The 24,840-nt window shown below is 48.7% G+C and overlaps 1 protein-coding gene across 1 annotated transcript; it reads left to right on the top strand.

The window, feature by feature from the left end:
• Positions 1-10,081: 10,081 nt before the first annotated feature.
• On the top strand, positions 10,082-17,465 carry APLN (apelin). The gene is made up of 3 exons (XM_056107760.1): positions 10,082-10,436; positions 16,219-16,387; positions 17,028-17,465. The coding sequence occupies exons 1-2, from the start codon at positions 10,370-10,372 to the stop codon at positions 16,380-16,382; spliced, it is 231 nt and encodes a 76-aa protein (XP_055963735.1). The 5' UTR covers positions 10,082-10,369; the 3' UTR covers positions 16,383-16,387; positions 17,028-17,465.
• The last annotated feature ends 7,375 nt before the right edge of the window (positions 17,466-24,840 follow it).

Genomic DNA, 24,840 nt, shown 5'->3' with positions numbered 1-24,840 from the left:
TACAAACTCATATGCATGAGTGGTGTCAAGGAATAACAGAGCTAAATATTCAAACTTGAAATTGTGAAACCCAAATGTTAATAACCAGATATAAATAGTGCCTGTCAAGATGGCAGACTGGGGCTGAGGTGGGGGCTTGGAGAGGGAATCTGGGAACACTGGTAGTGACTTTGGAGATGGAACAATATATGTTAAAAACCCAACTATAAATAACTTTGTAATTCGTAGTGCTTCATCAAAATAAAGTTTTGGAAAGAAAAAAAATAACCAAACTCAAAATACTTGATTTTAAGAATTGAACTTTCATATGACCCAGCAATTCCACTTCTTGACATCTACCCCAAGGGCTCAAAAAATCTTCTCAGAAAAAAATTGTGCTCCTATAAGTTATTGTAGCATTCTTCACAATAGCCAAAACCTGGAAACAACTGAAGTATATGAGAACATATGACTGGATAAAGAAACTATGCTAAATAAAGGGTGTTTGGAGGATCCTCCCAGGAGGGGAGATACATGTTGAAAGTAGACTATGAGCTGAACATGATTGCCACTAAATGCCTCTTTTGCAGACCACAACACCCAAAAGGAGAGAGAGAACAAAAGGGAATGCCCTGCCACAGAGGCAGGGGATGGGTGTGGAAGGGATACTGGGATACATGGTGGTGGAAAATAGGCACTGGTAGAGGGATGGGTATTTGATCATTGTATAATCGAAACCCAAGCACAAAAAATTGTAAATCTACAACTGTACCTCATGGTGTTTCACTAATAAAAATAAAATAAAAAGAAACTATGCTATCTATACACAATGGAATACTACTCAGCTATAAGAAAGGATGAAGTCGTGCAATTTGCAGCTACATGATTGGAACTGGAGAGTGTCATGCTGAGTGAAATCAGCCAGAATGGGAGACAGATATAGAAATAAGCTTAGTAGGAGGATAACAAACAGTTGAGGGCAATATTTTGAAAACTTGTGTTTACCATGGAAGTGATATGGTGATATGATGAGAGGTGATATGGTGAGAGGTGGCAAGGGTAAGGAGGGGATGACAGGGGGATGATGGGTGAGAGGGAATCCTGAGACAGTGAGAGAATGAAATTGACATTGGTGGGGTTCCCCTGTTGGAATGCTGCATTCATGAAAACCTATCATTAATAGTACAGTACAATTGTAAATCACAGTGACTAAAATTTTTTTAAAAAAGAACCAAAAACTGTAATGATTCTTACCACGATAACAAGTAGATGATTTTGTAAAAAAAATGGAAAGAATGCCAAGAAGTGAGAAGTCAAGGCACTATGTGTTGTCAAGGTTAAGATCCATGTGGTGATTTGTGTCCACTTCTAATGACTTAGATTTCGGGTCAAGCAAAACTGATCAAGATCATCCCTCTCTATTAACCTGGTAATCTCAGGACTTTAAACCCATAACTGAACTGGTCATAGACTCAACACCTAGTCCTTAGCAGTCTTTGCTCAGAGCCTGCACACAAACATACCAGATTTGACATGGCATTATCTCCCACCTGATCTAAGTCCAGGAGAGATAAGCCAGCAAAGCACAGGAAGAAAGGTTCACTGGTCCACGGAAGCTTGACATATGCCTGCTGCTTTGGGAGTGGCTGTCCCAGCTCACAGGGTCTTGCTGCCTGAGGAAGTAATTGACTTGCTTTCCCTGGGAGCACAAGCATATTTATAGACCCAGAGGAAAGGAAGGATGGAGGCTCCTGGGAGACGTCATAGAGGATATGCAACGGAAGCAAGACAGCTCTGAAAGACAAACTAAAGGAATGGCTCTGGGAGAGACCAAAGCACGGGAAGGAATCGGGCAGGATGCGGAGAAAGGGGACGACTCTGGGGGTTGAGGTGGAGGCAGGAGCAAAAGAGCAGTTTGTCACCTTGAAGAATTCCTTTTAGGCCCAAGTCTGCTAGTGACCAGCTGACTCCGAGATTATTGAAATATAGAGCTAAAGAGAGTACAAGGGTTAAAAAACTTCCTTTCCCTGTTCCATACACAGCTACATAGGGTCTGCTGAGCACCTCTAGGAGTGACTCCTGGACACAGAGCTAGCACTAAGTCCTGAGCACAGCCAATGTGTCCCAAAGCCAAAAAGGAAGGAAGGAAGGAAGGAATGAAGGAAGAAAAGAATGAAGGAAGAAAAGAAGGAAGGAGGGAGGGAGTGAGGGAAGAAAAAGACAGAAGAAGGGAGGGAGGGAAGAATGAAGGAAGGGAAGAAGGAAGGAAGGTGGGAAGGAAGGAAGGAAGGAAGGAAGGAAGGAAGGAAGGAAGGAAGGAAGGAAGGAAGAACAGATGGGCTGGAGAGACAGTATAGCAGATTGGGTGCTTGCCTTGAATGTGGTTGACCCAAGTCTGATCCCTGACCACAGAGCCAGGAGTAAGCCCTGAGCACTGCAGGGTGTATATCTCCCTCCAAAAGACATGTATGCAAATACCCATTAGACTATATAACATTTGTGTAATGCTTGCTGTCTTAGGGGAGCCAAGAACTGTAGAACTGTACCAACAAGTATCTTGACTGGTATTGACTTCTTTTTGTTGTTTGTTTTGGATGAATACACCTAGCAGTGCTCAGGGCTTACTCCTGACTCTCTACTCAGGGATTATTCCTGTCCATGCTTGGGGACCCATATGAAATGCCAAGTATCAAACCCAGATCAGCAAGGCAAGTGCCTTACCCACAGTGCTTTCTCTTCAGCTCTGATACTGACTAATTTATTCCTTTAAATACTCCAGAGAGTTAAGTAGTGGCCACATTTTCAGATAAGTAATCTAAGGTTCAGAAAGAATAGTTTGCCCAGTGACAGAGTTGCGCTATTCCAGAGCTCACTGTGCTTCACCACTTCCTAATTTGATTTAAGACAGCATAAGTTAGGTGTAAGAAGTTGGGACTAGAACAATAATAAAGTGGATAGCATATTTGCCTTCCACATGGCCATCTCAGGTTTAATCCCCAGCAAGCCATATGGTCCCCTGAGAGTGCTAAGAGTGATCCTGGAGCCAGGAGTAAGCCCTGAGCACCGCTGGGTGTGGCACTAAAACAAAACAAAGGTAAAAAAGTGATATAGGAGCCCAAAGAAGTGAGAATCAAGCCCCCAAGTATCACTGGGTTGTTTCTGGTAACCTCAAGAGTCATTTGGGCCTGAGCACCAAACTGTCAAATAGGCAAACATAGCATCCAAAGTGTACTGAACACAAGGGGATGACCCCTACATATTTTTAAAAGGGATTAGGGATATGGCTTAAAGGCCAAGTTCAATCCCCCTCAAACACTGGTTATGGCCTTCAGAATCACTAGACCCAACCACTGAACCATCAGGCCTGTACCCGACCAAGTACCACTGGGGTTGACCCCCGAATCCCAACTTCAGCACCACTGGGTGTGATCTCTGTCAAAAAATTTAGAAAAGAGAGTATGTTTTGAAATTAGGAAGACTTGAGAAAATATATTAGCCTCAGTTGCTTCATCTATAAAAATAGGACATTTTAATAGGACCATTTAATCTTCACAGGTGTCTCTGATCTTCACACCTGTGAAGATTAAATGGGTTAACATATAGGGCCAAAGGCCTGAACATAGATTAGTCACTCAGAATATCTGGTCTGCAAAGGTAAGGTCAAAGTTTCAGTCCCTGGCTGGAGAGATAGTACAGAAGTAAGGTGTTTGCCTTATACACAGTCAATCTCAGTTCGCTCCCCAGAACCACATATATTGTTCCCTGATCACTACCAGGAGTGATGCCTGAATGCGGAGGCAGGCGTCAGCCCCTAGTACAGTCAGGTGTAGTACCAGAACAAATTTTTAAAAAGTGAAAAATTGAAAAATGAGAGTTCAGTTCCTGGTGGCATCACATGCATGGCACAATCTTAGTGGCACGTTGCATTGCAGTCTGCATCCCTCAGCTTCCAAATCAATTCCTGGCTGCACTGTGTATGATTGGGTTGGAGCGATAGCACAGCAGGTAGGGCGTTTGCCTTGCACGGGGCTGACCCAGCCGACCCGAGTTTGATTCCTCCGCCCCTCTCGGAGAGCCCAACAAGCTACAGAGAGTATCCCGCCAGCACAGCAAAGCCTGGCAAGCTACCCATGACGCATCCGATACGCCAAAAACAGTAACAAGTCTCACAATGGAGACATTACTGGTGCCCGCTCGAGCAAATCGATGAATAACGGGAGGACAGTGCTACAGTGCTACTGTGTGTGATTACGGTAACTAAAGGGGTGCAACCCTGCGGAGCACCCACTGGAGAAAGAGTGCTAGCACCATATCCAGGAAGTGAGTACATATGTGAATGCTATAGCAACTCCTAGCTGCAGTAGCACCACCCCTACGAGAGTGCAATCCTAAAAACAGCAACCTGATAATGGGACTCCAGTGAGAGCCACAGCTAAATGTTTGAGCATCAGAGACAGGACTCTGTGTGACCCTGCTCATCACAACAGCAACAGAAGAACAATAATAAGGCAAGAGAGTGTGGAGAGAGGGGAACAAAACCCAGTGGGGACAGAGATGAATGATTCGTTGCATGTGCAAGTCCCTGAGTTCAGTCCCTAACACTTCATACCCTCTCCCTGAATGAACAGCAATTAATATGTAGCATGGCATGCTCAATAGACAAGCAGAGGGCAATGGGCTGATTGCACTCAGAGCTGGCAGTGACTGACTTGCAGGGTAAAGGGGTTGTAAGTTGCTAGTGAGAAACCCTTTTTGAACTGACTTTGAAGCAAGGTGAGATTTAGGTGGCCTAGCCAAATTAAAGTCACTAAAGTGACTCCTTGCTCCAAGAGGGTGGAGCTTGGTATTGCCTTGGGGGTAAAACCTTATCTCCAGAAGATCCCTGTTCACGTGAATACCTTTTCTGGGAGGCAAAACCTCAAACCACTATCACTATTTAACTTCCTGGATCTGGTGCATTCATCAGATTAGCTCCTGCAGAAATTGGTGCTTGGGGGGAAATCAGCACTTTTGACCTCTAGTAAGGCAGGTGTAGAAAAGAACGGGGCAAAGATAGAGCTTTGAGATAGTGCAGAGCTTGGGCTTGTATTGGAAGTTAGATCCAAGGCCTCATTAGGATGTAGGGGTGGCCCTGGTAATTGTTTGGCTTTGCATGACCAGAGCACCACTGCATTTACAGGCTCGAGCATTGAACTGCCAGAGAGTTGGCTGAAAATTGTTAGAAGGGGACCCTAGGGGCTGGAGCAATAGCACAGTGGGTAGGGCGATTGTCTTGCACGTTGCCAACCCGAGTTCAATTCCCAGAATCCCATATGGTCCCATGAGCACTGCCAGGGGTAATTCCTGAGTGCATGAACCAGGAGTAGCCTCTGTGCATCACCAGGTGTGACCCCAAAAGAAAAGAAAAAAAAGAAGGGAACCCCAGGACTCCTGAGCAACATTTGATAAGTGACAGAGCCTTTCCTTCTTCTGACATTTGTCTTATATCTTGTGGTGTTCGGGGACTAGTCCCAACAGTGTTCAGAGAACTATGTGGTGCTGAGGACAGATCCCAGATAGCCTCCTTATGCAGAGCATGTGCTCTAGGTTGTTGAAGAATCTCTCTGCCCCCAGACCCTTTCCTTCTTGACCTAGAGAGGTCAGACACCAAACCCCAAAGGTGGGCTTAGGGCACATCACAAAGAAGAGAAAACTAGCATTGAATGAATAGCTATGGTGGGCTGGTGATGGTGCTAATCACTTTATATGCATTATCTCATATAAGCTCCTGACCAGAATAAGGTATATCCTGTTACTACCCCCAATAGCAGAAAGAGAAACCAATGCTTAGTGAGGTTAAATAATTTTTCCCAAGGTCACACAACTAAGGAATGAGAGTTGGCTGAAAATTGTTAGAACTAAAGTTGTCTTCTTCCCAATATACCAACACCTGCGAAGACCCAGAAGATAATAAATTGGATGAGTCAAATGCACAGCAGTGGGTGGCAGCGATGACCCAGGACTCTAAGCTTCTGCACAGCACTGATGAGGGTGACAAATCCGAGGCTGGATTCTCACAGATCACTACCTCATTTTGGTCCCCTCCTCCCCAGTGCAGAGTCCTACCCTCTCCCCGAGGTTTTTGCTATCTTGAAGGGAAACAGCTGTGCCCCCTCATCACAGACCCGAGCCTCATGCACAGCAGTGCTTGCTGCCTTGGGCAGTAGAATGGGTATAGTTTCATGTGCCCTCTCCGGGCCCCCTCCAAACCCTTTCTGCTAATATTTAACTCAATAGTGTCCTCTTCCCCCACACAGAGTTGTTTTGGGTTTTTTGTTTGGGTGTCCTCCCCCCCCCCCCCCCCCCCCCCGTCATCAGTTGTTTATGTCTTCAACAAGCAATTACTGAGGACCATCTATGTGCCCAGCACCCTGCTAGGTGATATCATTCTAGTGATCTCAAAGTCTGGTGGATGGAAATTGACCATTTGAATATAGTACTGAAATATGTGGATGCCAACACAGGGTTTCAGAGTGAGCAAACATAGTCATAGTCCTTGTCTCCATTGCAGAAAAGAGATATGCTCACTGTGGCCCCTGTCTTCAGACTCATAGAGTACTTTGTGCTGAGAGAGCTCAGATGCCTCAGAAGGGTAACAGCCAGCGAACTGTCCACTCCTAGCTGTTGTGAAAGGGTAATGTCACCCTGGGAAAGAATAAAGGATGACAAGAGATATACAAAAGGAAGAAGACATGGTTTGGGACTTGAACTAGAAAAAGGGCAGCATTTTGGTTAAGTGTAAAAGAAGGAAACCCAAGCACAAAAATGTGTAAGTCTGCAACTGTACCTCATGATGTCTCACTACTAAAAATTTTTTTAATAAAAAAAGAAGGGATTGATTAAAACCTGATTGTCCTAAGGGTGCAGTTCTTTAAATTTTGTTTTAAAAGCCTGTCCTCGGGGCTGGAGTGATAGCACAGCGGGTAGGGCGTTTACCTTGCATGTTGCCAGCCCAGGTTCGAGTCCCAGCATCCCATATGGTCCCCGAGCACCTCCAGGAGTGATTCCTGAGTGCAGAGCCAGGAGTAACGCTTGTGCATTGCCGGGTGTGACCCAAGAAGCAAAATAATAATAATAATAATAAATAAAATAAAAAAATAAAAGCCTGTCCTTTGTTTACTGAAGGTAAGCCTCTGCTTGTCTTTCACCTCTGTTAGTTTTCTTTTGTATTTTTCCCCTTACCTTTTGCAAACTAGGCAAGGTAAGGAAAAATGAATATAAACTAAGGAGGAATGAATGAGGTTTTCGTTCTAAGTTAGCACTGTTCATTACATTGTCCATTACAGGTTCCTACCATGACTGAAGGAAGGCTCTAGTTTGTGCTGTCCAATACAGTGGCCACTAGCCACATTTGGCAAATGAACAACCAAAGTGTGGTCAGTGCAACAAAGTAACTTCCCATGTCAGTTATTAGCTTATGACTTTTTTTTTTGCTTTTTGGGTCACACATGGCAATGTACAGGGGTTAGTCCTGGCTCTGCACTCAGGAATTACTCCTGGCAGTACTCAGGGGACCATATGGGATGCAGGGAATGGAACTTGGGTCAGCCGCGTGCAAGGCAAACACCCTACCTGCTGTGCTATCGTTCTAGCCCCCAGCTTATGACTGGTTTACATTATAGAATTTCACCAGTTTCACTTTCCTTTTGATATGTATGATACACCTCCAGATGTATGTGATTCTCACCACTATCAAAGTTCTCCTGCCATGCCATGCCATCCCCAAAATGACTCCTTAACTCATTTTCTCCCACCTTTCCCCCTTTACCTATGGTTAAACAATAGTTTCACCTTACTAGTGTTTTGCTGGGTTATTTTGCCAGTTCATTTGTTCTAGTTATTCATATTTCACATATGAGTGAAACCATTTGATATTCTATTTGATTGTATGACTTTGAGCCATACCCAATGGTGCTCAGGGGCTGTTCAGGGCTCTGTGCTCAGGAGTGACCCCTGGTAGTACTCAAGGGACTATGTATGACACTGGGAATTGAACTGGGTTTGACCATGAAGCACAAGCTCCTTACCCCCCCCCCCCCGGACTATCTTGAGGGCTTATATTTAGCATATTGGAAAGTATAATTCTTAGCGAATAGGCCACCTATATTCTCATAGTAAATGTGTAAGTAAATGTGAATACTTCTATTAACCTAATGGGGGCACTCCTGGAGGCTCACGGGATTGCTCAGTTAGGAGCTGGATCAGCGTCATATTTCTTCAAAATGACTGGGAAAAGATTGAGTGCCTATTGGCACATACATTATCTCACTTAATCCCAGCCCCAGCCTTGAGTGGGAGAAGACTGAGATTCATGAAGACCCAGAAAAATTAAGGTCCTATCATAGAAAGAATGAAAACTCAAGACTAGGAATCCCTCCGCACTGAACCCCCAGGATTGGAAGACTATTTCCAGGAAAAGAGTACAGGGGAAACGATCTCCTGCTAATAACACTCACTGCTCACAACGCAGTCTCCTGGATGAAGAAAGGGACTTCCTTCCATTACTGCCTTGTTCCAACTGAACTGTGGCTAAGGGGACCATTGGCTGTTAACAAAATCATAGTCGTATTCCCATTCTGCTACGCTGGCCTAGACAATGGAAGGTTTTTGGAAAATTCAAAATGATATCCTCGGATCAATGGGCACCTTGGCGCCTTTCTAGGTCTGCAGATGCCACAGTGAGCTAAGCGAAGATCCCTCCTCCTGGGGCTGAGACTGACGGTGGAGGGAGGTTGGTAATCAAGAAATGCATGTGGCACTGGATTGTTCTCCCATCTCAAAGATTGTTAATACATAACACGACCTTTCGTGTAATTTATGTCACATAGCCATGCAGTCTGATGTCTCTTTTTGTGCAAATCTGATTTTTGTCTTTCAAGTCAACAGCCTGGCTGGCTGAAATGCGGAAACACCTTTCCGTAGAGTCTTTTTTATGAGTGTTGAGTGCCACCTAGGTGCTGAGTCTGATACTGGGGACTTAGGCGAGATCCAGAGGAATGAGAATGCAGGGTACTGCCTTGGGGGTCGAGGGGGTTCTAATGTTATGGAGAAGGTGATCCCTTCTTTTGGGACCTCTTTTGGGCTGTAGAAACTAAAGGTTTGGTCTGCGAAGGCAAATAACCCAGCAATTGCTTCAATTCCCAATTCAATCTCTAATTCCCAAGTGGGAATTCTAAGTCCGTGCAAAACGAATCCAGCCTTGATTCTCTGAGTTTGGGTAAACTGGGGCCATCTCACAGTGATGACAAACTAGAAAGAAGCTGAGAAAGGAGTTTCAGAGAACCCGGCAGCGAGGAGGAGGGAACCCAGAGAGGACCCTTTCGGGATATTGCTCTACTGGGAGGGCTTCCTAAGGAGGTGGACTTTGAGGGGCTTTTACAAAGAAAACTCACTCGCGGGCAATAGGTAGAGGATGGAGGCGTCGCAGGCTCAAGGTGCCTTCTGGTGTTGTGGGGGTGAGATGGGTGGATTGGGCGTCTTCTAGGAAAAATTGGAGCGCTGACCAATTTTAAGCAGCTTTGTCCTACAGAAGTAAGCCGAATGCACCCCAATTGAGGACACAGAGAGAAGGGCTGGCTAAAGGGGGGGGGATTTTTCCAAAATCCTGGTGCGTTGGGGAGAAAAGGAGAGGGACGGGAGAGCGGTAGGGTCCTTCCTGGAGAGCCCGGGTTTCTTGACAGCCCTTTGGGGGGCGAGGGGGGAAAGGGTTAAGTGTGCCCCTCCACCGCCCCCGATGCTTCCTGTATTTGAAATCCTTCGGGCCGCGGTCCAGGCGGGCATTGTCCGGGGAGGGGTTGTGGGCTGGCTGCAGCGGCCGGGCAGCCTTTGTTGTGGGGCCACCTCCAGCTTCCCTCTCGCGCCCCGGGGCTGGGGCTGCCGAGTGCGTGCCGGGAGGGGGGCGGCGCGGGAGGCTCGCTCCCTTCTCCCTCTTCCTGCTCTCCCCCCCCCCCGCCCCCCGCCCTCCAGCCCTCCGATGACCACATGACCAAGTGGGCTCGCGGCCAAGCCACACGCTACTACAAAATGCAGCCCCCGAAGTGAGCGGGGAGCATTCTCGCTGGCACCGCCACCGGCACTTGGGGCCGCGACCCGAGACGCGGCGACAAGAGTCCCGCCGAGCCGCCGGAGAGGCCAGCTGGGTGGCGCTGCCCCGCGCGGCGAGCCAGGGAGGCTGCAAGGAAGAGGAGGCGGCGGGGCCAGCAGCCTGCAGCGCGGCGTGGGCGCCTCCGGGAGCCACGCGAGCTCCGAGCCTCCCCTCCTCGCGTCCCCCTCTCCCCTTGGCCTCCCGGCCGCACGCGCTCGCGCCCTCGGTGACCCCTGTTGCTAGGGCCGCGGCGGCCCCAGGAGCAGCATGAATCTGCGGTGGTACTTGCAGGCTCTGCTGCTGCTCTGGCTCTCTCTGACCGCCGTGTGTGGAGGTGAGTGCGCGTCCCCCGGCTCGTCCGCCCCGTCGTTGGCCGCTCGCCCACTCCCAGCGAGTCGCCACGCGCCGGGCTGCCGGCCGACGGGGCGTCCCGGGGGCCCGGTTTCGGGGCCCGGCTGGGGGGAGGATGGCGGAGCGTGGGGTGTGTGTGTGGGGGGTGGGAAACCGCTTGCTCCGGGAGGGCATCTCTCGCCCGGCAACTGGCCGGTCTGGGCGCTCCTCTCACAGTCCGAGGAGCCCGGCACTCCCCGCAGGTCCCGCGGCCCCGCGCCCCACGTGGTGGAAGGAGCCCCGGTCCGCCCTCCCCCTCGTGGATCAACGCAGGGGAATGGCCAGAATCCCCCAACCCCGGCCGCCTCCCGTCCCCTAGACTGGCCTTGAAGATCTACGGGCCCTGGGAGGTGAAGAGCCAGCCGCCTGGCTCTCTTCGGGGTTCGCGGGCCACTGGGGCCGCTTGAGCCAAGTTGAAGACGTGACACTTGTTGCATAGGAGGGAGCGCGTGGCGGCGGTGTGGGGACCAGCTGTTGATCCTTAGTCCCCCCTCAGTGAGCAGAGGCGGGGGGTTCAGTGAGCAGAGGCAGGGGGCCAGGTTCTGTCTGCTGTGCTCTGGACTCCCGCGCCCAACCAAGATCCTCTCAGCCTCCTCCTCCCATCCCACTTAGTTCTTGGACGTTCTGGCTCCTGGGCGGGCTCCCCTTCCCCCCAGTCAGGCTGGGCATGCTGCATCTCACCCTCATCTCCAAACCACAAAGCAAGGCAAGCAAGGCACAGGACCTGACACCCCCATGCTACTCAGGAAGCGGGTGCCTTTCCCTCCCTTGCCCTTACCACACCTTCCACCTGGCAGTCCTTGGCACCAGCTGCTCTCTGGCCCTCCCCCATCCAGATCCCCACCCAGCTCCTGTGTGCCCTCACTTGCTTCCTGGGGCAGCTGGCACAGTCCTGTGATCTGGCTGTCACTACAGCCTTGCCTGGCATCATGGAAGGTGACCAGGAGGGTGAATGCCAGAGCGGGGGAAGGAGAGACTGAGAAAGTGTTTCCTCTCTCCTTGAGGCAGGAAGAGCACTATTTGGAAGAGCACTAAGGGCTCACTCTATGTGGTTCTCACCTGTTGGGACAGGACCATCCTTGGCAGTCCAGAAGCTTCTGAGGGACCAAGCCAGGTCTCAGTTCCCTGTCATCAGCTACTTTCTTTCTCATTGCTGTTGCCTTTGATACTGCCCTGGAAGGTGCCCTGCTTGGGTCCAGTACCACCTGCCTACCTGAGTCCCCGAGGAGTTAGCCTCCACCTTGGAAAGACGTAGACAGGGTTCCCCCCCCCCCCCCAGACACTCCTTTCTGGCAAGCTATTTTTGAAGAGAGCAAGGAAGATGATTGAAAGACTCCACAGGGGCCTGACCCCAGGGTCGTACCCTGTGGTGAAGGGAGCAAGACACACCCATGTGCGCAGGTCTGTGCACTTCAGTCCAAGATGGCACTTTCGGGGAGGAAAGGGTGGGTGTAGTGAGGACCTCTCAGATGAAGATGGGGCTTCCTGGTTGGCATATTTGGTGCTACCCCAAAGTTACAGGGAGACCCATGGCCTTCTGTCACCCATGTTCTGACTGTTTTAAAGTCCAGCTGTTGGGGTTGTACTGCTAAGAGGGAGAGCTGGTTTCCAGGGAGAGGGAACACTGTCTGACCCAGATCCTGTTGTGTCTTTAATCCCCGCGTCAGCTTTAGTCTGACTTCATCCCTGATTTGGGTCATTTCCACAGCCCTCCCACTGTGCTGAAAGTACTGGAAACTACCATGGCACCCCTTACCTTCTGCACCTGGCAACCACACCCACCATGTTCTGCTCCTCCTGCCAACTCTTGCAGGTCAGGAAACAGTATCCCCAGAACCACTTTGTCCTTGACTCAGACTTACATGTTCTCCCCAGCAGAATTCCCAGGTTCCCAGGCTTCAGAACCAATTTTCCTCCCAACACGCTTTATCCCGACTTGGAATGTTCTTCGCACCCTCCCCCCCCACCAGCCCCAACACACACACACACACACACACACACACACACACACACACACTGCACTGCCTCTGACCTGGAATACACTTTGCTCTTCTGAGTCTGAGAGCTACTGGGTCAGAGCCAAGTATCCCTTAAGGTTTGTCTGAGTACCGCTCCCTCCCTCCCTTCCCCCCTCCTTCCCTCCTTCCCTCCCTCCCTCCCTCTCCTCCAGCACCAGTGACATCTATATTGGTAATGTGAGGACAGCCTACTGTACCCCTCCTTTTCAGGAAAGGCCTTGTCCACTTCAACCCCAATCCCTTAATGCTAAGCACCCATGTAACCTGAGTCAAGCCTCTTGGCAGTCAAGGACTGTAGGCCAGTGCAGTGCTGGCCCAGGCTGCCAAAGCCTGTTGTGTCCGAGGTCAGCAAGGCTGGCATGGGGACACCACTCAGGGCACTGGGGTGAAAAGCTGGGAAGACAAAAGCAGGCTACTTCATTCCGGAAACAGGACACTCCAGAGCCTGTAAGTGGGCTTTTTATTTTATTTTTTAAACTATTTTATTGAATCACTGTGAGATAGACCCCTATAAAGCTGTTTGTGATTGGATTTCAGTCATATGGTGTTTCACCAGTGTACATTTCCCAGTAACTTCTAGGACAGGTGAGACAGCTAGCATGCCTGGTTCCTGGGGAGGCAGGCATGTTCCTGAAAAGTGCCTCTGGGCATCAGAGCCACCTTTGCAGTTGGGGCTGTGGGAGAATCAAACTCCATTTCTCTGCTGGTGCCTGATGTGCTCTCCAAGCGCTCCAGGCCCTGCAGGGATTCTTGGCAGAGAGCTGCCTCAACTTCCTTTTCAGTGGCAAGAGTTGAAAAGAAATATTTTTAACACCCGGAAGAGGCCCCCATTTCTACCTGGGATATTTTTGGGGGAGGGTTATAGTCAGCTTTCTTTGGGCATGATACCTGTGTTTCTAATGCGGCCCTTCCTTTGGACAGATCAAGCTATGGTTTCAGGTGTCACCTTATTGGAGGGTTGAGTCAGACTCAAAAGGAGGCAACAGGTGGGGGGCGAGATCAGAGTGTGGGAGGAAGACCGAGTCCACCCGGAGGGTTGCAAGATGCCGGGTGTTCTCCTCGGCTGTCTGCTCTCCAGGGCCTGGCTGAGTGCTTGGGGCAGTTCGTGACAGGCCCAGGGCCTCTTGTCTCCCTGGCCAGCATCTGAGTTACGGGGTCCTGTTTCCCTCGCTGTCTCTAGGCCTGAACTCCTACCCATCACCCCAGCCAGCCAGCCAGCCAGCCAGCCCTCCCTTGGCATAGCTGCCTGTACCCCCAGTCTTGGGTGGTGAGCATTTGATGATACACCCCCCCCCCCCGCCCCGATCCTGTGCCTCGCTTCTCCATGTTTCATGTAACCCTGGTGTTGCTGCCTGCACCCACTACCTCACCCCCAGCAATTGGAAGAAACAAGACCTCCCTCCCATTTTCAAGTCCCCTGGCATCTTCCCTGTGTCCCACCCTCTCAGAAGAGTCCTTAAGACCTGATGCCGACTCCTCAACTGTCTCATGCCTACTGAGCAGACACAGCCTGAGGACCACCCCAAAGCACAGGGCTCCCCTCCTTTCCTCTGTGCATTCTCACTGCTCCAGCATACAAACGGAGGGCCAGGGAGATGGCCCAAGGGACTGAAGCATGTGCTCTGCATGCGGGAGGCCTGGGTCTGGACTTCAGGTACCACATGGTCCCCTGAGCACTGCTGGGAGTGATCAGGCCTTAGTATCACCGGCCTGAGAATAGCTCAGGGTGCCATTGGGAGAATGCTCTCTTAAAAGAAAGGCCTCCAAAGTGCAAATGTCCTTCGTGTTTAAATTTATATTAGGTGATGGCTGGAAAGGGTGAGTGGGAAGAGGGACTATATACACATGCATTGTGGGGTGTCCTTTGGTGGAGAGGAGGGTGTGGGAATGTAGGTGGGAAGGAACCTAAGCACCAACCTGCCGGCCTACCTGCCTGCCTTTGGCCCTGGAAGAGGAGAAATACTTGGAAACTATGTATAAGTGAACAGGAATGACCAGAGTCAAGGAAGGAACAAGAAGGGCAGGAGCAATGATCTTACAGTAGGTAGGCCGTTTGCCTTGCATGTGGCTGAGCCGGGTTCAATCCCTGGCATCCCATAGGATTCCCTGAGCATCACCAGGAGCAGATCCTGAGTGCAGAGCCAGAAGTAACCCTTGAGAGTCCCCAGGTGTGCCACCACCCTAAAGATGGAATCAAGGACAAGAGCATGATGGAGTCAGGGAGTGGCAAAGAGGAACCCCTCCAGGAGGATAGTGCGAGGAGGAGGGCCAGCAGCCAACAGGGGAGATGATATGGAAACTGTGAAATAGAGGTGGTAGTGGGGTTGCTGGAGGCAGACCTCGAGAATAGGGATGGAACTGAAGGCCAATCCGCTGGTGGGGAGGGTGTGGCAGAGAAACCGGAAGTCCAGACACTGGCTTCCAATGCTACAACTACAAGCCAGCCCCATGCTGGGAGTTACACAGCGTGCCTCTCCTACCTCTCCCTCAGTGAGAGCTCATCCACACAGGCACCTTCTCTGTCCTTATGACCAAGAGCATCCAGCACTGCTTGAATTCTGTTGTTGAAGCTAGCTGCAGTGTCATAAGGCATTTACACTAAACCAGATGTGGATAGATGTATCAAGCAACCCCTGGACGCTTCTACTCTCCGTCAGATGTGGACAGATGCTGAACATGCCTCCCTCACTGCCACAATCCCTACATAAAAGAAGCCAGCTAGGGTTGGAAAGGACCCAGGAAGTGGCCTTGGTGATGCCAATACTCAGGTTCCTCAGTCTCCAGAATAGAATGTGGCTTCTGGTGACCATTCTGCCATTTGCTCACTCACTCATCTCATCACACTGATGAGATGCCCAGGGGAGACATCTGGCACACTCAAAAATGGGTCACCTGTGTCTCAGAAGACTGTAGGAGGATAGTGACAGGGGACTCAAAGTTTGCTCTTAAAACGCTTCAGAGAAAGGGAAAAAAGAGAGGCTGGATAGATAATGCATTGCTTTGCATGCAGCCAACCCTGGTTTGAACGCTGATACCATACAGGGTTCTGCCAAGTACATCCAGGAGTGATCCTTGAGTACGGAGCCATGAGTAAACCCTGAGCACTGCTAGGTGTGTCCTCAAACATGGCTCCAAAGGAAAAAGAAAAGGGACAACTAAGGCGTATGCCACTCTCTGTGGATAACTGATGGGTACATGGCAATGTGTCATTCACTTCATTGAAATGTGTGAAATATCTTATGTTCATCAGTTTCTTTTTTTATGTAGGAGTACTGCTATTTATTCAGCCACTGATTAGCTGATTGAATTGGGCATGAACTCCACGCATTCATCAGTTTCAAGGGTGCTATGGGGGTGTGGGTTGTCCCTGCTGTGCCCTAGCCAAGTGTGAGCATAATGTCCCAATTTGTACCCCCTCACATTGTTGTGTTTGTGCCTGCCTTAAATGTGGGGGCACTGTCAAGTATCTGAATCCCATCAGCACAGCTAATCAGGTACTTATGTTGCAAGATGAGTACTGAGTCCTCTTTGTCCCACGGCAGCATCAGACTGGCAAGCGATTTGGCAGGATGGAAGCTAAAACCAAAGAAAGGCTGTGAGGCCCTCACTCTGCTTCATGCAAGGATTGCCTTTCCCAGGGGTCTATGCTCTGTGACCTGTGTCCACGGGCACCACCTTCCTATCTAACTAGCCTTCTCCTTTCTGCAGGACCTCTGATGCAGCCTTCTGGCAAGAAAGGGTTGCAGGAAGGCAACGTCCGCGCAGCACAGTCCCGAGGGTTGAGGAACGGACCAGGGCCCTGGCAGGGAGCTCGGAGGAAGTTCCGCCGCCAGCGGCCACGCCTCTCCCACAAGGGCCCCATGCCTTTCTGAAGCAGGTACTTGACTCTGGTCAGTGGGCAATCTAGAAGGGGCCGGGCGGGGATAGCCTGGAAGCAATGGTAGTCTTGCTGCTTGTTACTGGGTCGCCACCAGCAGTTAGAAGTCACTGCACCATGCCACGAAGAGGCTTCCAGGACCCTCATCTAAGTCTTTCATCTTTTGCACTAAGGACCCAGGCCTAGGAGCTTAACATTCTCCTGACTTCCTGGACGTTGAGTACTGGTTCCCCTTCCACATGGAACCGAGTGAGCTTTCCTGAGCAGGGAGGGACAGGGCAGGGGGCTTAATTGGCTGAGGAGAGGTGCCCCAGGGTCCAAGTGTCTAGTATGAATTCTCAGCAGAGAAGGGAAGAGAGACAGAGAGTTTGGAGGCATAGCATGGTTGAAAGCGGGAGACTGGCAGCCATGGTTGTTTAGAGCTGTGTGGAAAAAGAAAAATCAAAGATGGCCGCTCCCAAGCCCAAAGCCTCAGCCTTCCCCGGAAGCCGGGCCTGCTCTCTCTCTCTCCCTGCAGTCAGGAGGAGTTGAAGTTGAGGCTTGTGGGAAGGAGGGAATGAAGGACTGTCTCCTATTCCGTCTTGCATATTTCCTTTGACCCAAGTCATGCCATTGACAATAAGTCGTTTTGTCTCTTTAGGACTGAAGAGGCCCCCAAGTGCCTGCCCCCACTTGATTCTCTCAACTCCATAGATTTGTCTGCTTCTCTGGAGCCTTCGTCCAGACGCCGCTCATTTTGTACCTGTCCTAGCTGCTGATGGCCCCAGCTCTTCTCACCCACCAGCCTCCCAGAATGACGTGGCCTGGCCCATAGTCCAGATGATTCCTTTTCTCACACAAGGATTTCTGGAGACCTTCTTACTGTCTGCGACTGACTTTCAAGACCCCATACTGGAAGGAAGGCTATCTTTCTTCTCCCAACCCTCTCCCTGTTCTTTTCTCCGCTGTGTGTATGGGGAAGGTCTGGGAGGAATGGAGTCTCCTATCTTTGGAGGGCTCTTCTAGATCCAGCCTTCCCTGACAGTGTGACCTTGTGCCTGGCCTCAGAGGGAACTGCTGCAATGAGCAGTGGGAGACTGATTATCGGGACTGGGATATTGGGGTACAGTCAGTATGTTTTGGAATCTATTGGAATGGGGACTTGGCACTGTGGGGAGGGGAGGAGTGAAGCATTGGAGAAGAGGAGGGAGCACTTCCGTGGCCTCTTTCTCATTCCCCTTGTGGAAGAGGCATAGGAGAGGCCCTGGAGGACTGTTTCTTACCTCACTGTGTGTCTCCTGACACTCCCCTCGCTCACACTACCCACCCCCGCCCCCGCCACTTCTACTAGTGCAAGCATGGCTCAGGAGAAAGGGAGGGTGTTGGGTCTGAAGGGGCTCTGTACCCTCTCAGGAGCAAAAGCCAAGCAGGAGGATTGTTTTTGCCAAGAATCACAGAATCTCCGAGCCAAAAGGAACCTTGGAGAGCACTTAGCCCTGCCTCCTTAGGCAAACTCCTGTGGAGAGAGGCCTGGAGAGGGATAGTGACAAGCTCAGGGTCACTAAGGAGCCTGAAGGAGGACCCAAGCCTCCCAGCTGCCACTTGATGATCTCCTCTTCCCTCTTGATGATGCCTTTTCCCAACACATTAAGTGCCTTTTCCCCGGGCTAGGGGTTGGGAATGACTGAGGAACACTAGACAAACTAGTTGGCTGTGTACCGCCTCATGGTAGGGGAGGTGCCACATTGCTGCCACCTCTGTGACCTGCCTCTCCGATGATCCATTCCCCGACCTGACTGGAAAGTTCTAGAACTGGCCAGTGGTCCCCCTCCCCCCCACTTCCTGCAGCACTTCTAGAAGCCGGGTATTTTCATAGGCCTCAGTCCCTGGTTTGGAGGAGCCAGGAGGAGCCTTCTTTTCACCTTGACTACACCTGTTTTCCCAATCTCCTTTCTTTGGGGTCAGGGAGAGGAATAAAGTCAAGGAGAGAAGGAAGGCAGGGCAGGAGGGAAAAGAGGAAGGAAAGGAAGGGAGAGAGGGCGGAAGAGAGGTAAAAGGAAAGATGGGAGAAAGTGTCGGTCTGAGCAGGCTTCCTTCTCAGAGACCTTCCAGAATGGAGAAAACGGGGAACCCACAAGCCTGATGGCCATCTATTTATAAGTAGGGCCTGGGGGGGTCAGGGCCCCTTGAGTCCCACTGCACCCCAACGTTTGCCTACCTGCCTCTGCCCTTCCCTCTGCTGCTGCTAATGCTACTGCTCTTGCTGCTGGTGCTGCCGGACACCCGCCTCCCACACCCCTCAGATTCGTAGTGGGGGCTGGCCAGTGTCCAGAAAGGCCTTTTTTCACCACTGATGTCTCTGCCAGTGACTGGGCCCTTCCCCCTCCTCTCCTCTCTGCATCTCCTCCCTCCTCATCCTGCCCAGCCCCATGGGAAGGGGGAAAGAGGACAAAGGGGATGGCCAGGACATAGGGCAGAGAAGGCCAGTAGGTGGGCTGTTTTATTTAAAGTGGTTGTGTGTGATTTTTATTCTAATTTATACAAAGATAGTAAGGCCCCTTTCAGTAAAAAAAAAGTGAAGTGTGTCCCCTTCCCATAATTTTGTTCACTGTGTTTGTGAAGGTTGTTCTGTGTAAATATGTCTTTATAATAAAGAGTTGAAAGCTGACAATTCACCCTTACTCTTGGAGGTCATGTTCAGCTCTCCTCTGAGACTCAGGGTTGTCCCCATGTCCACAGAAGACACGTGCAGGGGGTTAAGTGAGTGCCTGCATCCCCAATTGGTTCCAGATCAAACGGTCTCAAACCAACTAGGCACAAACTCATAAAAGCAATCTCTATGCCTCGCTGAGGGTTCACATAAAATGCAGTTCATTTGGAAGTGTGTGGCAACAGTTTGGGTGTCCTCATGTTTGGGCGCCATGTTATTTCAAGAATTTTTAAAAGACAACTCTGTAAATAACATCCTGGTTAAAGGTGGGATTTCAACAAAAGCTTGTTTCATCTCATTGGCGGGTGTCTTCTACTTTTATCTACGCTGAAACACTTTCAGGACTTTTTTTTTTAGCCAGTTTGCCTTTCTTGAAAAATGTTATGTTTCCTGCAATAAATACATTTGGCCATGGCTTTGTATGTACCATTCTATGTTTCACAACGTAGAGTTGCTTGATGAATGAGATATCCTGAAAAAATAAAATGCAAGGAATTGAATACAGTTCTGCCCCCATCTGTCTCACTTCTTCCCGCCTGTTGTCAAAATGACAATATCTTGCAGAAGAGAAAGGAACATCAGGTTCATGCTAATTTAATTAATTAACTCGTTAGCTGCACACAGGCATACAAAATACAGAGTAAACTCCAGCAAGAGTGATCCAAAAAGTGCATTTGAGGGGGCTGGAGAGATAGTACAGTGGGTAAGCATTTGCCTTGCACATGGCCAACCCAGGTTTGATCCCTGGCACCCTATAGTCACCTGAGCCTGGGCAGGAATGATCCCTGAGCACACACCCAAGACTAATCCCTGAAAACTGCCAAGTGTTGCCCCCAAACAAAAAATAAAGCCAAACCAAAAGATTCACTTGGTAAATCTTCTGGAAAAGTCTATAGATCTGACAAGAATTTACTGATTAAAATGATGCATTTTTTTGGTTTGGGGCCACACCCTACAATCCTTAGCTTAGTCTGCACACTGAATCACTCCTGGTGGTGCTCAGGGGACCATATGAGGTGCTAGGGATTGAACCCAGGTTATCCATGTGTAAGACAAGTGACTTTATCCACTGTACTATCTCTCCAATGCCTAAAATGATGCAATATTAAAGGAAGTGCCTTTGGCCAAATTTGGTTAAATGTCACAAAATCACAGGGAGATAAAATAGAAAAACCCATCCACAAGCATTCTAATCATCGATATAATGCTGCAGATTGTGACATAATAATTTTTTTAAAAAAATCATGGTACATCATACTAAAGTAAAATTTAAAATTTTTAAAATACTACAGTATTTAGGAAGTACCTTTTAGAAAAATGAGGCACAAAATTCCTTCTTTCAAAATTACTACTTTGAATTTTTGGCAAACTGGTTGAGAGAAACTGGTTTTGAACAAGAATTTGGGCACGCTGACTTTATGCTGACTGGTTTCTTGTACAAAGGTCGACAAAGACAATGTGTTAATGAATGGAAGGGGGGGTGAGTGCATTGAGGGGGGAGGGGAACACTGCTGGAATATAGGGTATTAAAGAATTATCATAGGCATTAAATCCCAAAGTTAAATCACTTTGAAAGCTCTACTTTCTCAACAAACCAAGAAGTGATGGTGCCAACACAGGCCACTAAATACTGAAACTTAAGCCTTCCCCACTGGTCCTCTATTGAAAAATTTGCCACTGTGTGATTTGAAACACTAAAGACAAGGTTCCAGATATAATTTTGGCTGTTGAAGTCCAAGGCAGTCACGAGGGTAAGTCTCTCAGTGAGTGCTGACCAATATGTGGGGGAAAACTGGCTTTTCAAAGGAGCCCTGGTGAGGCCTTCCATGGCAGAGATACATGGGCAGAGGGGGCTCCAGAGAATTACTGGACCATAAGTGTATACTTTTCAGAGTTCTTTTTAAAAATCATCTTATTTTGTTGCCTTTGACAGTGATATCAGATCATGGAAGATGCCTTTGAGGTTCAAATCTTAGAGCGTTTTGCTTATATCTTCCTCAATGCATTTTCTAATTTATGACTTTTGTGTTGTCAGTCAGGGTACAATTGGTGTTGAAACCTTATATGCCTAAAACTCAACTATCAATAACTTTATAAATCACAGTTCTTTAATTAAATAATTAAAAAATTTTTTTATTAGTGAAACACCATGAGATACAGTTGTAGACTTACAAATTTTTGTGCTTGGGTTTCAGTTATACAATGATCAAGTACCCATCCCTCCACCAGTGCCCATCGTCCATCACCATGGGTCCCAGCGTCCCTCCCACCCCCCAGCCCCCCCATCCCACCCTGTCTCTGTGGTAGGACATTCCCTTTTGTTCTCTCCCTCTCTCCTTTTGGGTCTTGTGGTTTGCAAGAGAAGCATTGAGTGGCAATCATGTTTGGTCTATAGTCTACTTTCATCATACTTCTCCCACCCTGGGAGGATCCTCCCAACACCCTTTATTTGGTGCTCTCTTCTCTATCTGAGCTTCCTTTTTCCCTAGCACATGTGGTTGGCCTCCAAGTCATGGAGCAAAATTCCTGGTACTAATCTCGGCCACTCCTGGGTGTTAGTCTCCCATTTTGTTGCTTTATGTTCCCCAGATGAATGCAATCTTTCTGTGTCTATCCCGCTCTTTCTGACTCATTTCATTTAGCATGATACTTTCCATGTAGTACCACTTGTATGTGATAATTAAATATTTTTTAAGAGGAAAAAAATCAACTCAGTTTATTCTCTGAACAACTAGGCCACCCAGACCCCAACCTCCATTTTACAAATGGGAGAAAAGGCTAAGAAAGGAAGAGTGACTTGCCTAAAGGCTCGAAGCAAGCGAATATTGAACTTAGAATGTGGTCTTCAAATCCTAGAATACACGCTCATGTCACAGTACTCAAATAGGGCCTGTGACTAGAGAGAAGATGTAAATGAGTCTTTAGTTACAGTTTGGTTGCTGGCACCAAACTGTAAATAGAGACTATATGGTTCCCTGGGCCCACCAGGAGTGATCCAAGAGTACAGATCCAAGAATAAGCCCTGAGCAACCATCCATATGCCCTCCCCCAAAATAACAAAGGATAAAAAGAATTCACTCCATTCACAATTTGTTCCTGGGCTGTAAATCTTGGACCAGGAGGTTGAATAAAACACGGGGAATACCAGAGACTCTGAAAAACAACATTCACAGAAAGGACTAGTAAAGCAATGATAAATGGAAATGATCACTCTGGACAAGAACTGAGTGCTGAAAGTAGGTAAAAGGATACACGTGATAACCTCTCAGTACCTATATTGCAAGCCATAATGAAGAGAGAGAAAAAGAGAGAGAGAAAGAGGGAGAGAAGAAAAGTGCCTGACATAGAAGCAAGCTGGGATGGGGGTGGGGGCAGGGGGGAGGGTGGCAGGAAGGAAACCGGGGACATTGGTGATGGAAAGTGTACACTGGTGCAGGGATGGGTATTGGAACATTGTGACTGAAACCCAATCATGAACAATTTTGTAACCGTGATTCAATTTAAAAAATTTCACATTCAACCAGGAATCACACAGCCTCAGAAATGAAAAAAAAAAGGGGGGTCAGACCTATAGTACAGTGCATAGGGCATTTGCCTTGCATGTGACTAACCTGGGTTTGATACCTAGCACCCAATATGATTTTCCTAACAGGAACGGTCCCCGAATGCAAGGAGAAGTAAGCCCTGAGTAGCGCTAAGTGTGGCACAAAAACCAAAAAAGGGGCACCAGAGCGATAGTAAAGAAAGCACTTGCCTTGCATGCAACTGACTCTAATTTTATTCCTGGCATCACATAGGGGTTCCCCTGAGTCCGCCAGAGTGATCTCTGAATTCAGAGCCTGGAGTAAACCCTGAGCACAGCTGGATGTGACCCCTTTCCCAGAAAAAAGGAAACAAAGAGAGAGAGGAAGGAAGGAAGGAAGGAAGGAAGGAAGGAAGGAAGGAAAGAAGGAAGAGGAAAGAAAACAAAAGAAAGAAACAGGAGAAGTAAACAGATTCATACCACCCAAGACTCTTCCAGATCCAAGATTTAATGTAAAATGTACCCTCACTGCTTAGAAACCCAACATTTAAGACTCCGCCACAAGCCTTGGACAACTCATGCCCCCAACTGGAACTGGGCTGCTCTGCTGCTGAGGGACTTATGGGGACTGGCCCATGGAGCCAGTCCCACGTGCTTATATAATTCTGATTTTCAAACCTAAAGGTTATTCAACCTAAATTTCTCAATCGAATGTTTCTGATGAGAGTGAGCCGATGTTGGCTAATTGCCAAAAGGAATGAAGACTTATTCTTTTCCACAACTGGGTCCAGAAGGGGTTGCAGACTCAGGTAGTCTGGGAACTGTCCACCCCACCCCACCTCACCCCCATTTCCCAGGGAAGATTTCACCAGGTCTCCTGTGTACTGGTCTGCTCTCATCCGCAGACTCCCCTCATGTCTTGGACATCACTTGATGGCCAGAGCCACATACAGGACATTGCCTTAAATATTTCAAATCAGGAAGGTGGAAAACTTTTCTGTACAAACATGTTTCTGATGATGTGGGTCATTGGAACTCAGTCTCTTGACTCAAGTCAACCCTGATGCCAAAGTTGACAAAGACAAAACGTTTATGAATGGAAATGGCATGATTTGGTGGGGGAACACTGGTGGGAAGACATGGTATTGGAACATCATCTTATGCATGAAACTATCGTCATCACAATATGGACATGCAATAATTGTAATATCGCATTACACTATTTACTGTATTGTAGCGGGCTGGAGCAATAGCACAGCAGGTAGGGCGTTTGCCTTGCATGTTGCTGGGTTCGATTCCTCTCTCCCTCTCAGAGAGCCAGGCAAGCTCCTGAGAGTATCCCACCCACACGGCAGAGCCTGGCAAGCTCCCTGTGGCATATTCCATATGCCAAAAACAGTAACAACAAGTCTCACAATGGAGACGTTACTGGTGCCTGCTCGAGCAAATCAATGAATAATGGGAGGACAGGATAGTGCTACTGTATTGTAGGGGCTGGAGCGATAGCATAGAGTAGGGCATTTGCCTTGCACATGGCCTACCTGGGTTAGATTTTTTCATCCTTCTCAGAGAGCCCAGCAAGTTATTGAGAGTATCCTGCCCGCACAGCAGAGCCTGGCAAGCTCCTCATGGCATATTCGATATGCCAAAAACATTAAGAACAAGTCTCACAATGGAGACATTACTGGTGCCCGCTAGAGAAAATCAATGAACAACGGGAGAACAGTGCTACAGTGTTACTGTATTGTAGATCATGAAAAAAATTAGGAATTTCAATGAATGGGCAGGACTGTGGTCCAGCAAAAAATTATTAAAGCATGTGGTGGGTCAGAGTTTGCAGAACCCTGGCTCCCCTTGAAGCATCAGCAAATCCTTCTTTCTGCCTCTTGAACCGTTGCCAGAGTCTGAGAACAAGACATATGGTTCTGCAGCAAGATGGAGAATTAATGGAATTTATTGAGCTGGTCTTGAGCTGGCCTCTGTCCCATGCTATTTGGTTCATGACCACACTAGCAAAGAGAGAACGTACCATATAAAGGGAAATCTGGGGTCAAATCAGAGTTAAATCCCAAAAGTTTTGATGCTGGGAGTCCCAAATCTGCATCAGGTAGGAGACTTTGCAGCACTGCGGCCAGGAGGAAATGAGATGAGGAGGTAAAGTGTTGGGCACAGCACCCGGTCCACAGTCTGAACTCACTACCAGGAGTTAAGATTGTTCCTGCTAATCCTGGGAAGTGGACC

This window comes from Sorex fumeus, unplaced genomic scaffold (genome assembly GCF_029834395.1).
Source record: "Sorex fumeus unplaced genomic scaffold, SorFum_2.1 ptg000171l, whole genome shotgun sequence".
NCBI lineage: Eukaryota > Metazoa > Chordata > Mammalia > Eulipotyphla > Soricidae > Sorex > Sorex fumeus.
Note: the sequence above shows the minus strand (reverse complement) of the source record. Positions and strands in the feature narration are given on the sequence as shown.